The sequence below is a fragment of the Chlamydomonas reinhardtii genome, chromosome 12, assembly GCF_000002595.2.
Source record: "Chlamydomonas reinhardtii strain CC-503 cw92 mt+ chromosome 12, whole genome shotgun sequence".
NCBI classification, from domain to species: Eukaryota; Viridiplantae; Chlorophyta; class Chlorophyceae; order Chlamydomonadales; family Chlamydomonadaceae; genus Chlamydomonas; species Chlamydomonas reinhardtii.
Window position 1 is genome coordinate 3503955 of NC_057015.1, and position 16951 is coordinate 3520905.

General features: G+C 62.3%; 4 protein-coding genes across 4 annotated transcripts; 3 read left to right on the plus strand and 1 right to left on the minus strand.

The window, feature by feature from the left end:
* Window positions 1–218: 218 nt before the first annotated feature.
* On the plus strand, window positions 219–5061 carry CHLRE_12g512950v5 (uncharacterized protein). Its single transcript, XM_001702915.2, has 9 exons — window positions 219–227; window positions 295–344; window positions 803–899; window positions 1208–1401; window positions 1719–1853; window positions 2003–2191; window positions 2366–2539; window positions 2835–3089; window positions 3490–5061. Exons 2-9 carry the CDS (start codon window positions 333–335, stop codon window positions 3577–3579), a joined length of 1146 nt encoding a protein of 381 aa, XP_001702967.2. The 5' UTR covers window positions 219–227; window positions 295–332; the 3' UTR covers window positions 3580–5061.
* A 487-nt stretch (window positions 5062–5548) lies between these two features.
* Window positions 5549–7740, plus strand: CHLRE_12g513000v5 (uncharacterized protein). The gene is made up of 7 exons (XM_001702916.2): window positions 5549–6040; window positions 6211–6273; window positions 6419–6646; window positions 6892–7005; window positions 7148–7255; window positions 7420–7599; window positions 7681–7740. Exons 1-7 carry the CDS (start codon window positions 5807–5809, stop codon window positions 7705–7707), a joined length of 954 nt encoding a protein of 317 aa, XP_001702968.2. The 5' UTR covers window positions 5549–5806; the 3' UTR covers window positions 7708–7740.
* A 1488-nt stretch (window positions 7741–9228) lies between these two features.
* Window positions 9229–12550, plus strand: CHLRE_12g513100v5 (uncharacterized protein). The gene is made up of 7 exons (XM_001702917.2): window positions 9229–9544; window positions 9724–9816; window positions 10049–10138; window positions 10331–10447; window positions 10697–10780; window positions 10947–11069; window positions 11234–12550. The coding sequence occupies exons 1-7, from the start codon at window positions 9269–9271 to the stop codon at window positions 12335–12337; spliced, it is 1887 nt and encodes a 628-aa protein (XP_001702969.2). The 5' UTR covers window positions 9229–9268; the 3' UTR covers window positions 12338–12550.
* A 2-nt stretch (window positions 12551–12552) lies between these two features.
* On the minus strand, window positions 12553–16668 carry CHLRE_12g513150v5 (uncharacterized protein). Its single transcript, XM_001702941.2, has 12 exons — window positions 16343–16668; window positions 16204–16237; window positions 15996–16078; window positions 15800–15862; window positions 15486–15534; window positions 15301–15365; window positions 15053–15127; window positions 14816–14899; window positions 14467–14694; window positions 14213–14318; window positions 13715–14046; window positions 12553–13486 (listed from the first exon to the last, which is right to left on the minus strand). The coding sequence occupies exons 1-12, from the start codon at window positions 16556–16558 to the stop codon at window positions 13367–13369; spliced, it is 1455 nt and encodes a 484-aa protein (XP_001702993.1). The 5' UTR covers window positions 16559–16668; the 3' UTR covers window positions 12553–13366.
* Window positions 16669–16951: the final 283 nt, after the last annotated feature.

Sequence of the window (16951 nt, forward strand, 5' to 3'; positions counted from 1 at the left end):
GCCGCGCGGGGACGTCAGAAACACACACACACACACACACACACACACACACACACACACACACACACACACACACACACACACACACACACACACACACACACACACACACACACACACACACACACACACACACACACACACACACACACACACACACACACACACACACACACACACACACACACACACATGATGGCTGGTTGTGGGTCGCCTGGCCCCTACAGGTTAGCCCTATCCCCATTCTGGTCGCTTGGCGCTCACTTTAAAGTAGTGTCTCCTGAAACCACACAGGTCTGTTCCAGCGCTATTTCGTGGAGCGCTACAAGTGGATGTCCGAGCAGGTGGGGCTGCGCGGGTTGCAGGAGTGGGAGCGGAAGGGTCGCATGGGTGGGGCTCGGGTTACGCCCGTTGCAGGTCCGCGGACTCGCCGTATGGCAGGATGTGTGTCTGGTCTTGAGCCATGGCCAGGCCTTCAGAGCAAGCACGTGGACATGGGCACGCCAGTGAGAGCAGTACACGTGGGAGGGCGGGTGGCCACGTCAGCTGCTCTCGCTGTGCAGGACTGCTAGCGCCATCGTCCACCGGCCCCTGGCCCCGGACCGCCAGCCCTAGACTTCCCCCCGTTTACGTCAATACCTTTAATATCATGCCCCGCCACTAAGTTTCAGAAGCGATGGCATCAACTGGCCTCCCAACGGCCCGGGACTCTGCCTGTTGCGTCCCCTTCCCTCCTCCCTCCTTGCCCCCATCTGGCCCGCCTGACTTCACCTGCATGGCACGGCCCGTTCCCGGCACGCAGGTGTTCGCGGAGTTGTTCTCTCTTGGGCAGTGCCTGCCCGGCCCCACCTCCACTCAGGTGTCATTCGCCATCGGCACAGTCAAGAAGGGAGTCCTGGGTGAGTGAAGGGGTCGTCAGGCGTCGGGGAGCGGGGGACGGGCACGCGTCTGTGATCGAAGGGTGATCGGGCCTGTTAGAAAGTGCCCGCTGCTTGTTGAGGTGGCCCCTGGCGTGGACGCCGTCATGTGCCGTGTCTGGCTTGCATGTAATATCCTCGGCACGTATGCGCGCCGTCCCCGCCCCAACCAAAGTGGACCACACGCCCGCACACGCTACCCCGTGCAAGGCGCGCCGGCGCCACCTCCTCTCCGCTCCGCTCACCCTGCCCTGCGCCCCCTTCCCCCCCTCGCTCCGGCGGCTCCGCAGGCGGCCTGCTGTCGGGTGCGCTGTTCCAGTACCCGGGTGCCGTCGTCATGACGGTGGTGGGCGCGGGCGCAGCCAAGTGGCTCACCAACCCGCCCGGCTGGCTGGCGGGCATCGTGATGGGGCTGTCGGCGGTGGGTGTGGCCATGGTGGCGTCCGCGACCAAGGGCATGCTCATGAAGCTGTGCAACACCAACGTGAGTGATGGGGGGATCCCGTGCAGATGGGCGACGGGCTGAGGCAAGCAGCTGGATGCGGGGGCGTTTGCGAGGGTGGGGACGTTCCTTGCGGACGCTCCAATGCGAGGGGGGGGCGAGTTGGGGGCTGTTTGGCGCACGGGAGGGAAAGGGCGCTTGCCGAGTCGCCTCTGGGGGGTTGGCGTTGCGGGTGGAAGTTTCACCAAGGGTGGACGTTTCACCGAGGTAGACGAAAGCGCTGCATCCACTAAGTACGTGTGCGTCCACACCAGCGGTCCTCACCTTGTTGCATCCGCCACGCCATGCTGTATGCGCAGGTGACGGCCATTATCGGCACACTAGCCGCCGCGGCTGCCATTTACTGGTCGGAGCCGTGGCTTTTCCCGCTGTGCATTGTTATCGGCTTCATCGTCACCAACATCACTGACCGCAAGATGGACAAGACGCTCAAGGTACCACACGTCACCGGGGCCGGTTAGGACGTGGTGATGCGATGCGGGGTGGCCGGGTGGGGCTCGCCGCAGTTGCCGCGTGTCCGCATGCGCAACACGTGCGCTGCTTACCTCCTCCCATGCCTTCCCGTGCCCTGCCTCGTGCGCAGGGCTCTGACGGAGGTGTGGAGTCTCTGGGCTTCGGCATGCTGGGCGGCGGCGTGCTGGTTGGGCTGTGGATGGCGGTGCTGATCGCGGTGCTTGTGCTGGCACGCACCTTGTACAAGGACGGCGACGGGCCGCTCAACTGGTTCGAGGTGTTCTACCGCATCGGCTCCATCATCTACGGAGGTGGCCAGGTGCGTGGCCGCGTCGCACTGACAAGCTACTTTGGACCGTGTGGCCGCGATTGTTTTGACACCGTGTTGTTAGTGCACCTGTACAGTGTCGCCAATGCCGTGTCGTCTGAAGTCCAGCGCCGTGGTGTCTACGCACCGACGCACATTGTTGCGAATCTGGCGTGATGGCTGTAGGTGGTCCTTCCCATGCTTCTGTCGGACGTGGTGAAGAAGGACAACGACGGCAACGAGCTGCCCAACACCTGGGTCACGGAGCAGCAGTTCTACGCCGGACTGGGCGCGGTGCAGGCCATGCCCGGGCCGCTGTTCAACTTCAGCGCCTACCTGGGCTGCATCATGGCCATCAAGGTAAGGGAAATGGACGCGTGTGCTTCTGTAAGTACACGAACGGAAGGAATTCCTCCCAGGCGCCGGAACTACTGCGTGGGTGAAAGGCTCGTGTACGTGCATATGTTCGTGTGTGTGTGTTTGTGTGTGTGTGTGTGTGGTGCGGCTAATTGCCCGGCTTTCAGATCATGGCCTGCTTGCAAATGCTTGCGTCCCAGCCTCGTTTAGACCAGTCGCCCTGCTCCCCGACACGGCCACCGCCACCGCCCCTCTGACCTCCTCCCTCCCTGCCTCCCTGCCTCCCTCCCCCCAACAGTTCAAGTACCCGTTCATCCTGGGCGCAGTGCTGGCCTGGTTCGGCCTGTTCGCGCCCGGCGTGATGCTCATGTTCGGCGTGCTGCCGTACTGGAAGCGCTTCCGCACGTGGCAGATCTACCGCCGTGGCCTGACGGGCATGAACGCGGTGGGTGTGGGCCTCATTCTGGCCTCCGTGTTCAAGATGACGGTGGACGTGTACAACCTGGCGCCGCACAAGTACGCGGCGCTGTGCATCGGCCTCTTCGCGTTCACGGTGCGTGTGGCGTGGTGGGGGTGGGGGTGGAGGTGGTGCGTGGGGGTGCGGGGGGGGGGGGCAGGAGGGGCAGATGGGGCGTTGGGAGAGGAGGGATGTGGGGAGAGGAGAGGCGTGGGGAGAGGAGAGGCGTGGGGTTTGGGTTTGGGTTTGGGTTGGGTTGGGTTTTGGGGTGCGCACGGCGCGCGCCGTCTTGACATCCCGTCAGGCAGTTACCGTCGTGTTGAAATCTGGCCGCTTGCAGCTGCGTCAGGCCTGGATGTTGTAGCTGCCAATTATGGCCCTCAACTCCTTGACTGTAGTACCGTATGCAAACGTCCTACCAGTCCATTTACTTTGTGTTTGACACGGCTCATAAACCTTCCTCGGCGTTGCGATGCGCGCTCATTTTGCCCGGCAGGCTGTGGATGAGCTAAAGATCTTTGAGCCCATCGTGGTCATTGGCGGTGCGCTGCTGGGCCTGCTCTCTTGGGGCGCCAAGATGCACTGAGCACCCAGTGCTGCGGAGCGGCAGCGTGGGTGGAGAAGCCATCGTCACAGCTGGATGAGGATGGCGGGAGGAGGCAGACGTAAGGGCAGGCCACGGGGCCCGAAGCTGCATCCAACACACGGGGCGGCAGCTTCCAAACTCATGCGGCCGGCGGGGGCAACAAGAGCACTGGGGGGTATCATGGCTTGCTGGTCGGGGCAACCGCCGGAATGGTGGCGGCTGCAGGTTGCCGGCGAGGCGGCTGTGGTGGGCGGGAGCGGGTAATGGCAGTGGCAGCCGCGAGAGCGATGGAGGCAGATGCGCTGGAATGGGCCTCGGGCAGCGCTGGGCTGGGGGGTCCAATAAACGCCGAGCCTGCAGGACCGCCGCCGGGCACCCTTCGGACTGGTGTCTGGCACTCGGGTCTTGGTTTGTTTGGGAGTGGAAGTGGACAACACTACACCCACCCGAGCATTCTGCACGCCAGCGGCCAGCGGCGGCACGGGTGCTGCTGCCGGGGTCGCGCTGGGTTGCGAGGGGCGGCGTGGCAGGCCTGGGCTGTGTGCAGATGCACGGCAGCGTTGGTTTTCACCCACGTTCGTGAGGTTGCAGGCTCCGATGTGGGCTGGTCGTGTGGGCGTACCGGGTTGCCGCGCGGTGCCTTTCTATTCTTTTTGCTAGCACCCGGCCAGATGTTGTTTGTCAACCGAGTGTTTCAACGGGATCGAATGACAACAAGCAGGTTAGCCATGTGCATAGATTGTGGGTGCGTGGGTGGGTGTCGGACATTTGGCCGGAACGGCTCAGCGTTTTACACATGGAACAGTCCATGAGCGAAGTGAGCAAGTGACGTTAAAGGAAGCGCGTGGCATACAAGTATAAGTATGGGACATGGCCAGCGAGTATCAAAGTAAGGAAAGGCACGGCGGCTGCATACGTTGCCTGGAGCATGTGCGTGTGTGTGTTTGCGTGCGTGTTACGGCCTGGCGTATGCACAGCATGTTAGAACCAATGTCTTATTCTTGGGTGGTACCGTCGTATGTCGTTGGCAGGTGAATGAAACAAAGGTCGTACCAACAGCTCTGGCATGTACTGCATGCACGTGCACTGGCAAATCAGTCCGCCGTAATGTTGCTCGGTTGCGTTCAGAGTGCGGAAAATGGACAGACGTGGAGGGCAGGGACTTGGCGTTGCTGTCATGTACGGTAGACCGGTAGCGGGGCGGTGGCGGCGCTAGATGCAGGTCCGTGGCGGTGTCCAAGTACGATGTAGGCAAAATTGCAGCGTGGTAGCACTACCGTACGTGCGGATACATGGGACCAACCAGCGGCCCTGCAAGGCATTGCACAGCAGCGTTCATCCAAGAAACTTACGTGAACTGAACTTTTGCTACAGCTTCCGTGCGCATGGGCACCGTGTGGTCTTTACCATACTGACGCGGAGCGGGTTGTATTCCTACCTAAATCCAGGCACGCATGAAGCAGAATGTAATAAGACCCGCCGCAGCGCTCGCCACCCGGCCCAGAACCCCAACATGCGTGCGGATGGTCCGTGTTCAGGCAGGTTGGTGAAGTCCCGCAGGGTGCAGCTGATGAACAGTGGGCGAAAGATTACCTCAGGAAGCCAGAGGAGGCGCGCGATACCCGGGAGCACCCGAGTGAACCCATCGCCGAACTTTGAACGCCCAAACCTTTGTAGCACTACGGTATGGCATCCGGCTCCCTAAGCCAGACGGCGTTACCTAGCGTTACGATTGCCAATGTTTGTGTGTGTGGGGGGGGGGGGCGAATCTGAAGCTTGAAACGCACTCCTGCGCACTCCTCCGCTATAGCTGTTATATCTGATGACGGACAAACTGCCTGCGATGCTGCACAATCCCTGCGCGCCGTGCGCGGGGCCACCACAGGAGATTTCTCTGGCGGGAACCGGGAAGGGATTCAGTGGAACTGGGGACTAACAACACGTCGCTTCGCCAACCGCCCCGGACATACTAGACTAGCCGCCTGTGTATGTAGGCGAGGTTACAAGAAGGGACAGTCCGACCTGCGTACGCTGTTTGCGATTGTTGTGAAAAAGGCTTGTGGTGTGGCCGCGGGGCGAGTGAGACTGAGGGCGGCTGGTCAGCGAGGCGTGCCATGGTACTTGGCACTTGAGATGAGCACGAGCAATTGAGCAGCGCGCGCAGACGAATACTACTCTTGTACAATTACTCTTTATGCATGCGATTTGCAACCGTTGAAGCGTCTACATGAATGGGAGCGGGGCACACGCGAGCACTTCCTGCTCGGGGCAGCCCGCTCGCGTGTATATATTCATATGCAGTGCTGCAAAGAACTCTGATAGAAGAAATTCTCTCCGAAAAAGCTGGTTCAGATACCTGAGTGATGCGGACTCGCCGCTGCCGCCACGGTACCGGTCGGGCGTCTCCATCCGCTTCATCGTCTCCCGGGAGTCGCGCTGTGAGGAGGTGGACGTAGAGCAGGTGTGCGCCCAGCCCTGAACTTGCACCTGTTGGCATCCCATTGTAGCGGCCAGCTGCGTGTCAAAGCAGTAGGGTGTAGCTGGTGAGAACGCCGCGGGAGGCAGGACGCCGTCATGCCGCTGCAACCGTGCGCCTCCCCCCACCCCTCTGACGCCCCTACTCACACACAGGCCCAGCACAGCGACATTCTATACATTGACGCTCCAGCTGGCTACCACAACCTCTGGCGCAAGGTAGGCAATTGACTTGCCATGGCAGCCGTGTCGGTTGCGCTCACTCGCACGCGTTTATTCGTCAGGCCTGCTACGGTCACACCCAGTCATACCGTGCTGTCACACCCAGTCGTGAACCCCCCCACCCCCGGGCAACACCCCTCAGGCACTGTGCTTCCTGGCCTGGCTTGAGGGCCACACGGACACGGCGGCCGGGACATCGGGCCAGGGCGGGGTGGGGGCCTGCGGGAACGGCGCTGGAGATGGTGGCGGAGGCGGCGTCAGTGGCGGCAGCGGCAGCGGCAACGGCAGCGGCAGCGGCACCCCCTACGACTTTGTGATGCACGCCGATGACGACAGCTTCGTGCGGCTGGACCTGTTGCTGCCGCTCATGGTGGGGTGGGGTGGGACTTGGGACGGGGCGGGGACAGGGTGGGGTGGGGCGCGCGTGCACCCGTGGCTGCGGCAGATGCATGCGGCGCAGCCGGGGGTATGGTGTTTCTGTCGCATCATGGTGCGGTAGTATCAGGACATCACACGGCGCAGCTCGGCCCAATCCGGCCCCACTACACGATAACGATACTCTAACGATACCCACCACTTTACCGCTGTGCTATGTGCCCCACGCCACCGCCACAGGCCACCTGGCCCCGACAGCGGCACTACTGGGGCTACATCTGGGACGGCACCGGCAACCGCGTCACGGCGCCCATCCGCAACCCAGCCAACAAGTCGCACATGCCGGCGGAGCAGGTGCGGCGCCCGGGGTATCGCGACACCCTGTCATCCGTCACCCCTGCCCTCGTCGCTTGAGCACCATACCACGTTGTGCCTCACCGCTGAATCCTCCTGATTCCTATTTCTTGCCACGCCACGCCACGCCACGGCCCTGCAGTACCCTCTGGACTACTACCCGCCGTTCGCCAGCGGCTGCGGCTTCGTGCTGTCTCGCGACCTGGTGCTGGCGCTGCTGAGCCGCCCGCTGCCCGACTACAGACTGCTGGTGCGTGCGTGGCTGGGCGGGGGGGCTGCTAGCGGCGTGTGTGTCAGGACGCCAGACGCGCCGCCGTACACGTGGCATTGCACCTGCTGCAGTGCCGCCTGATGTACCCAACCAACAGCTGCCCCTTGCCCCTGCTGCCTGCCTCACCCCGCCCCGGTCGGCAGGACCCGCCCTTCGGCATCCACCTGTGCGGCCCGCCCGACTACTGCGTGGCGCCCGGCGGCCCCGTGGTGCCCGTGCACGAGGAGCGCGTGCGGCCCTATCGCCCGCTGCCGACCTTCCGGCCCGACACACTGGTGCAGCACTACCTGCGCAGCGAGGAGATGAAGCCGTTCTGGGAGCAGGTGCGCGGCTGGAGGAGGGAAATCTTCGCGCCGCCCCCATGAGAACTAGGAAACCAAGCGGGAGATGCACACGCAACACAGGCCGCTGGGAAGTTGGAGCTGGGTTAAACCATGCGGTCTTGATCCCGACACTCAGCAAGTCAGCGGTCATTGCCTGCTACTTGCGCAAGGTCCCACAGAAGCCTAGTGCTTAGGCTTGCTTTTGCTCGTCCTACCTCTCCCAGCATCCCAGCATCGCATTCCAGGTACAGTTATCGAGGACGGTATGCACATCAGCGCACCAGGTGAACACAACTACCACAGCCTCCGCAACCCCCATAATCATCCCTCCCACACACTTCCTCACACCCGACCTGCTACATCCCATACTCTGCCTGCCGCCCCGCCTCAGTCCCTGGAGGCAGCTCGTGGCGGCCCGGCGGCGTCGCCCACCACCGCCGGCGCCCCGGGGGAGCTGTACAACACACTGGTGGCCCTGGGTCTGCTCCGCAGATGACCCAGTCAGGGGCTGGGGCATGACCGTCCTGCTGCCTGGCACAGCCACACGCACACACCCTCTGGGCAAATGGATTCCAGTGGCTCCCTAGGCGCGGCGGCAGCGAGGACATGTCTCCTACTCGTGCTGATGTATGTCAAGGCGCATGCAAAGAGCGTTTGGCGCAACCGGACGACACGGGACACTCATTCATGTCATCACCATTCCGCTGCCCATCGCAGCTGCAGCACGCGTCATGCCTCAGTCAGCACAGCTGCCCCCTCATGCCACGGGTGTGGGCGCCGCCGTGTAGCCCTCCACCAGCTTCAACATGGACATCTCCTCATCAAGGCTCGCCTGCAGCACGTCAACATGGGCAGAGAACAGCGGGTTAGGGCCTTGGTGGTGCTGCATCGGTGCCGTCAGCAGCGGCGTGCGCAGCACTGCGACCTGGAACGTGGAGGCAGTCCGGCTAAACCCTTCCACGCACAGCGTGTCCGATAATCACACACGCGTGTGTCCGTGCCGCGCCCTGCCCACACTCGGCGGCTTGCGCCCTCTCACCTGTAGCTCCACCTTCTGTTGCTGCTGCACCGGCACAAGCACAAGCCCCATGTGCCGCTCCTCCTTCTTGCCCGTCGCGGTGGTGAGCTGCTCAAGCGTGTTGCTGAGGATGATGTTGCCCTGCTTGTCCAGGCAGGAGAAGTCGCCCTCCAGCACTCTCCCCGAAGTTAGTGTTACCTGCGTCGTGCATATATGCTGGATTGCTCAGCAGCGCAAGGCACGCCGTATGCCAAGGTCGCGCGGTATTGCTCGCCGCGCTGCCGCCAGCGCACACTGATGAGCTTCTTACCCGGAACTTTCGGTATAAAAGAGCGCGAACGTCCTGAATCGATTTGGGTGCTGCATCGCTTGACGCCATCAGACTTGCACTGGTTCAGTGGTTGTTTGGCTATTGATGTTTGGATAAAGCAAACAATATGCGGTAAATCCTCTGTATAAAAGACAGCATGAACCATTGTAAACAAGAACATGTCTTGAAAGCGGTTATTTCGAGAACTGCGACGGTCCGCATGCGCTGCGACACCTTCCTGGCTGCCCTGCCCTGACGTCTGTGGCTTAAACCAATAGTTATTCACCAACGCCAACCTAATCCGGCGGCAAGTGAGGCAAGCTCAGCATCAGGCTGGCGACATGGCCATGTCTGTGGACTACCGGGAACCCTACACGGCCACACTGAATGGCGACTTGCGGCCTTGGTACGCGCCGCTAATGGGTGGCATGCCGCTGAGGCCCGGCGAGGCCTTACCGTTGCAGTTTGTTGAGGCCGTCGCGGCGCCCTGGCGGTCGGAGCAGGAGCTCAGGGGCGTCAAGGAGAAGGCGAGACAACTCAAGCACTACGACATGGCAGCCGCAGCAGCACGACAACTGCAGCAGAAGAAGCACGAGTTGGGTCAGAACGCTATCCGGGTGAGCTGTGCGCTGGAGGGGGCCTGTTTATGGGGCTACGTCGGGGACAAGGTTGTGTCATGATCTGCAAGCCTCCAGCCGACCCCGTTACTCACGTACCGTCCTCACACGTGCACGGCACCCGACCGACAACTTGCCCCCGGTCCTGCCGCTCGCACTCGACTGCTGCTGCCGTACAGACACTGCGGCAGAACCAGGCGTGGCAGGCGCTGCACCAGGAGGATGCGGTGCTGGATACCATCCTGGCGGTGGACTATACCTGGGCCGCCCAGGTCAGCTGGGGGCCAGGGGGCGGAGGGTGAAGCCGGGGGCTGGCAGGGGGGCGGGGACCAAGACGCTAGGGCATAAGGGCACTGGTAGACCGGACAAGGCCAAGGCGCTGTAGCAAGGCGTGCGTGCGAGAGCAGCGCATCGCCGGCCACTGGCGGGTGACATCAACGTGGGCGCCTGACCGCCGCCACTGCCACCGCCCACTCCCGCCTCCTCCTCTCATAATCCCTGCAGCTGGATCTGCTGAACCGGGAGGCACAGGCGGCCATTGCGGAACTTCAGGAGCGGCACGAGGACCAGCTGTTCAAGAAGCGGCTGGAGCAGGTGCGGGGCATGTGGGTGTCACGGTACTAAAACCGAAACCTATGAGGGCATGTGTGCCAGGTGGCCGCTTGGCGGTGCGCTGTAGATAGTACTGGGCGCTGCTCGGTAATTAGTGCAGGGTTGGAGCTGGGGGCTGTACGCGTGGCCCTCAGTCGTCTTGATCGGCGCTGTTGCGTATCCACACAAGCACAGGTGCATGCCGCCTGGGATCGGGGCGTGCGGCCGGAGCGGCGCAGCAAGGAGCTGCTCAACCTGCGGCGCAGTGAGGTGGTGCTGGTCAAGCAGGAGGACTACGACAAGGCCTTCAAGGTGTGTGTGTGGGGGGGGGGGTCAGGTGCCCATGCGTTGAACAGGTCCCTCAATGTCATCAAACGGGCTGGTTGCGGCATACGGTGCCGCATGTGCGTACTCTGAGCAGCACCCCATCTTCCAAACACTTCACCACACCGCCGACGTCCCGCACCACACGCCCCAGCGCAGCCTGCCCCGCGTCGTCTCATCTGCCGCTTCAGCCACGGTCTTATAGGTTGGCCGCCGCTCTTTTGTCGCTCGCCGCAGGTGCACGCGCGCGCCGCCAGGCTGGCATATGAGGAGGCGTGTAACGCGCACATGTACTGGCTTCTGAGGTGCCACGGCCAGCAGGTGCGGATGGGCGGGCTGGTGGGCGCCTGGTCGGGCGTGTGTAGACCAGAGAGGTAGCGGCCCCTTCGAAGCAGCGATCCGCCGACTCGGCCCACTTCTTTCTCCTGCCGTGTCCTTGCCCACACGTGCCGCTGCTGCTCTGTGCCGTGACCTTCCATTGATGCAGGGCAAAATGCTGGCGCAGCAGCAGCGCGAACTGGAAGCGTTGCGGCGGCGATTGGAGATGCGGCTGCGAGAGGCGGAGCTGGCGCGGGAGCGAGACATGTTGCAGCTGGAGCGTAAGATTAAGGTGAGTGGGGTGCATGCGTCGCAAGCATCCTCAGAAGGCGGGCGGCCCTGGTGTAAAGTGTTGTCGACCTGGGCAAACTAGAACCGTGTTTTGTGCCAGCTGTGCAAGCAACAACCGCACAGCCTTCACGCGCCGCACTCTGCACCCACCGGCCCCACGTACAGGTTTCCAGCACTAAGCAGGCGGAGGTGCGCAAGGTGGAGCGCCGCACCGCGGAGCAGATGCTGTCAGGCCGCGGCATCATCAACACTACCACCACACGTACCGGCCGCAGTATAAAGGACGCCTTTCCCACCATGGCCATCGCCACCAGCGCCAGTGCGGCGGTGGCGGCGCAAGCGGGCGCTGTCTTCCACGACCCAAAGAGCACCCTGGATCAGGCGCCCTGGCACAAGGCGCCGTCCGACTACACGCCCTCCTACAACCCCAGCTCCTCGCTCTACCTGGGGCCCAGCTCCGTCTCGGGCCTGAAGGGGCTGGGGGGCAAGTCGGCGGCGGGCTCCGGGTCGGCAGCGGAAGCGGGAGCGGGAAAGCCACGCGCAGGCAGGGGCAACGTCAGCGGCGGCGGGCGTATGGGTGCAGCAGGCAATGTGGCGTCGCCAGCAACGGCGGTGCGTTTCGCGCCCACGCAATCGTCGCCTGGCGCTGCGCCAGCGCCCCGTGAAGCATGGGGCGCAGCCTCCTCGCCGCCGGCGTCACCCCCACCACCGCCGCCATTTCCAGAGGACGTGTCCATGCCTAGCCGCAGCAGCAGCGCCCACTCCGGCCGGGCACAAGCAGGCGCGGCCGGAAGCGGCCACTTTGGTGGCTTTGGCTCTGCCAGCTTTGGCGGCGGCGGCGGCGGTGACGGCGGCGCTGCATGGATGGACCATGCCGAGCCGGCGGCGGCGGCGCCACAGGCGGCCGTGACGTTCAGCGCTTGGAACCAGGGAGAGGGTGCAACCATCATGGGCAGCGCGCACAGGGGGCAACAGCAGTTTGGCCAGCCGGCGTCGTCGGCGGCTGTGGCGTCAGGCACAACCGGTGCGACGGGCAGCGGCGGCTCGGGGCTGACGGAGAAGAACCTGCGGGAGATCAACCGGGCAGCCAAGGTGGCGGCACAGCTGCGGGCCGATGCGCGGGCGGCGGAGGCCATCGCCTATGGCAGCAGCTCGCGCAACTCACCGCGGCATTCGTCGTCGTTCCGGAGCGACCTGCCTTACGCGGCGGGGCTGTCGGCGCGCATGGCGAACCAGCCGCTGGGCCCGGCGGCTGCCAGCTGGTACTGAGGACTGGGGAACATGGCGCATGCGCGGAAATGAGAATTGGTACAGCGTACAGCGTACAGACGATACAGTGGGGCCGTGGGGCTGCAATGCTGCATTCTTTGGACTGAAAGCATCTTTGCAGCAGGGAACGCGCTGTGTGTGATACGGCCTGCACGATATGGTGTCCTAGCTTGGCAGGGGCAGCCCCCCCCCCTGGATGGGCTGTTTTTTTCCTTGGGTGCGGAAATTGAGGGGTATCAATTGCTGCATCGGAGATAATCGAAAGCAGGAAGCTGAGCGCGGCCGAGGAGAGCTGCTTGAGGTATTGGTTGAAGATAGCAGGCAGTGGAAGAGGGCATTTGCTGAAGGCAGGCGTTCCGATGCCTTCCGACTGTACACTGAACTGGTGGCGCAGGGTATGCTGTACTACGATAGTAAGACGGTCTCTCTGGGGCTTCTCTGAGGGTGGCGCTGTGGAGTGAGCGAGGCCCAATAACGTGTAGCATCGCAACATCAATGCGCCAGTCAAGACCGTTCCATCTCGACTCAGTTGTCAGTCTCGTTTCTACACTGGTCAACTGCCATATGAGTGGTCTACGTACGCATTAGTTCCGCAACGCACGTTAATGATATGAGTGCATCAAGGCAACCGTGTTCGTGTGAGGCTTCGAGCGAGCATGTTGATGCGGCTCGGTGCAACATGTGTGTGTGTGTGTACAAGGTTGTGAGCACGACGTTCATTCATGTCCTTGGTGCAACATAGCACGGTCCACCACACACAGTCCAACCCCATCACGAGTCCGCATGGCTCCATTCAAGTGTCCGTGAAACAGCAGCCCACCGGCAGCCTAGCCTGTGTCTTGCGTGCAGTACTGCCATAGGCCGTGGTCAACATGACTAAGGCTGACTTCTGCCAGACTTGAACATCGGAACAGCCACAGATATTGAGCCCCATTTGCAACACAGGGAGTCCGTCACAGCTATCTATACCTAGCATGTCAGTAGGTTTCCAACTCGCATACTCACGTTCGGCTCATCTTTGCGTGCTATCTAGGCGATCTCCTTCTCGTCCGCGTCCGCCATCTCCGTGTCTTTCCCGGCATCCGCGGTCGCTTCTGCCACCTTTGCCTCCTCCGTGGCGGGCTCTTCCTTCTTGTCCTCCTCCACAGCCTGCAAGGACGTCACAACCACCGTTGTTAGTGGCAAGTCTGGAGAAGCACGACAAACACAAAGCGCAACCGAGGAGAGCAGCCGGACTGCCGGAGGCGTTGTTCATAGCCAGCGAGCAGTGGGAGAGCGTGGGCATGTACCGCTTCACGGCTATCTACCTGTGAAGCCAATACCTCCCAGCGGTCTAATGCAAGGCCTGGCTGCGAGGCTCAGTTAGGACCCGCGCACCTTGGCCTCCTCCTTGGGAGCCTCCTCCTTGGCAGGCTCCTCCTTCTCCTCCTCGGCAGGCTCCTCCTCCTCCTTGGCAGGCTCCTCCTCCTCCTCCTTCTCCTCCTCCTTGGCAGGCTCCTCCTTCGGAACCTCCTCCTCCTTCGCAGGCTCCGTCTCCTTTGCGGCCTTGTCCGCTGGCGACGCGTCCCCCTCACCGGGCACCGTGTGCTTCTTGGCGTAGTCGAGCGCCAGCCGCTTGACGAAGTCCTTCTTACCCGCCAGGTTCACGCCCAGCTTCTCCCCCAGCTTCTTCAGCAGCTGCTTAACGGTCGTGCTCGCCACATCCGACACTGTGGAAACCAGGCGAGGGCACAAGCAGCACGTGCAAACAGAGTTGACGTAATAGCATGCAAGACAAAACACAACCCGAACGTTCGAACTAGCCAGCAGCAACCCTGCCAGGCCACGGATGCCAGGCCATGGACATACCACGGCATTAAAAAGCCGCCAACCCACCTGCAAGCTCTTCCAAGGTGGCCTTCTCAATCTCCTCATCAGTGGGGAGACCGGTTGCCTCCTCCTCCTTGTCGTCCTCCTTTGCGGCCTCCTCCTCCGCCTTCTTCTGCAGGCGGGGCATACATGCGCATGCAGGATGTCAGCCGCATGCTGGCGGTCCTTCCGGCCATCCGATGGCAACCAAAGCCACCGTGCCAAGCCACTCGGACACGAGCCAAACCCAGGTTCCCACGAAGCCCACATCGTGTGCCCACCTTCTTGCCGGCACTCTTGACGGCGGGCTTCGCCTCCTTCTTGGGTGCCTCCTTCTTTGCGGACTCCTTCTTCTTGGGCTCTTCCTTCTTCTTGGGCTCCTCCTTCTTCTTGGGCTCCTCCTTCTTCGCCTTCTTCGCCTTGGGCTTCTCCTCCTCCGGCTCCTCCTCCTCGCCCTCCTCGTCGTCCTCATCCTCCTCGCTCTCCTCCTTCTTCGACTTCTTGGCGGACTGTGTACAGGCATAGCGCACAGCAACGACGCAGTAAGCGTGTTGATTCCATCACACAAAGAAGTGATTCGCACTGCTTGAACGGCATAAGACAGATGTATGCCTGCCAACAATCGCTCACGTCGCCCTTCTTGGCTTTGGGGGTCGTCTTGGGGGTCTTGGCCTTCTCGCGCTCCTTCTTGGCCTTCTCCTTCTTCTTGGCATCCTGGACAGCACAAGTAGGTAGGCAGGTCAGATGGGTGTCCACGCTAATAGCCGCCCCGCACGGCCTTACGCACGTACGAGCACCTGGCCCATGGGAGCCCGCACTGCACACCCGTTGGCAGGCCTCATCGCTGCTTAGCACGCCTGAGCCTACCGCGGCCGCCAGGTCCTTGTCGGACAGCTGCTTGGGCGACTCCAGGAACTTCATAAGCCGCTCAATCTTTGACTCCTGCATATCGCAAGGCAAGGCCGAGATGACGTGCTCACGGTCAACGCGAGCACAATACCCATGCGCGAGCGTGCGGCAGCTGGCAGGCTCGCCAGGCAACCACAGCGGCAGCATCGTTGCTGTTGGCATGTGGCCCCTAAACGTGTATCATGTCTCACCACATCACGCCCTACCTTCTTGCCCTCGTCGCCGGCGCCCCGAGGCAGCTCAAACACGTCCAGGATGCCGTCCAGCACCTCTGTGCAGCGCGCATTGAAAAGAAACGGTCAGCCCTCTTCACTTCCCGTTCGTTTCCCCCTAAGACATGGTGGTGACCGGCGCTCCTGCGCGGCTCCGTCGGCTCGCCCGCCTGACTCACTGATGGTCAGCTTGCCGAGCTTCTCCTTAGCCTTCTCATGCTCCTTGTCCTGCGAGTTGGAAGAGGACATGTCAGGCTGCAGGACTCCTACTTGGAAGCGCAGGTGCTGGGGCCGCTGGGGCAAGGCGCCGACCGCCGCTCCAACCTGCCGCGAGCACTCGACTGGTGCCCACCCTGCCCCATGGTACCCCATGGTACAGGCAGCGTATTCGCGGGACCTCGGCCCAAGAAACTCCCCTCGGGAACATTTCCAAGGCTCCCATGCCTTCCCGCTGCAACCTGGCCTGCCCACCCCTTTCTCATGCAGCGCGTACCTTCTCATCCTCCTCAAAGGCGAAGCCCGAAAACTCGTACACGTTCTTCTTGCGCCGGTTCGCCTGCAACAATGTACATTGTCCGCGCGTTGGGAAGGATTACCGGTTACCCTGTCATCGCTCTGGACCAAGTCACGTGGCGCGACACCCATCCCTCCCTCTGCTGTACGCCCGGCTTCGCGCCGACATCCCCCACCGTGCCAGGGCGCTTGAAGAGGAGGCTGTGCAGCGTGGTCAGCACCTCATCGTCCGTCTTCAGCTTGCCAACCAGGAAGTGCACTGCGGCAAGCAGGTGTTGGATGTATTCAGCGAGGACCAGAGAGCGGCAGGGGGAGAGCAGCTATGACTAGGGACCTCGGCCGGCTCGCTGGCACGTGTCGTCAGGGCCGCGCGTGGGCGCTCACCGTTAGGAATCTCGCCGAGCTTGGTGCCCTTGCCCTGTCAGGATGACACCATTAGCGCGAGGCGTGTGTTTCAAAAAGGGGCACGTTGACTTGACCGGGTTGTGTTTCGCCATTTTGACGCTCGACAGCTCCAACTCACCGGCTTGATCACGAACTCCGCTTTCTCCTTAATTTCAACCGAGAAGTGATCCGCCTTCTTGCGCTGACGAGGGCCAGAGACCAGGGCAGCATCGTCCGCAGTGACCTCCGACCGACGCTTGCGCGAGGCCCCTTCCGCCTTCTTAGTGGTGTTGGGCTTCTCCTCCTGCATTTTCTCGTCGGCAACGGCCTGAGCCTTCTCGTCCTCAGCGCTCATGGTCAAAGCTTTAGAATTGGAAGGTTCAAGTTCAGGAGTCGGTCTAAGCAACTATTTACAAGAGTTGGATAAGTAACGGTACACCTAATGGTCGCTCCTCCCATGGTTGCTCCATCGGTCAGTGAGCACTGCCAGTGCTCACTGCATGGGTGTGTGATGGGACAGGGTTCAGGCAGGTTGGGCGAGGTCCCATAGGGTGCAGCTGACGCCCATACCCCAAGCAGACAGCAAACAGTTTGCAGCGGCAGAGCACTGGCATGGGGCCGGTTGGGACCTCAGCACATGGGGGTTGGGGACGGGCTGCCGGTGTCGGGCTTGTCGGCACGTCTCGGCAGGCCGCACAGCCAGTGTGTAGGCAGGCGTGAGCGCCCCCCCCCCCCCCCGCTGCGGACT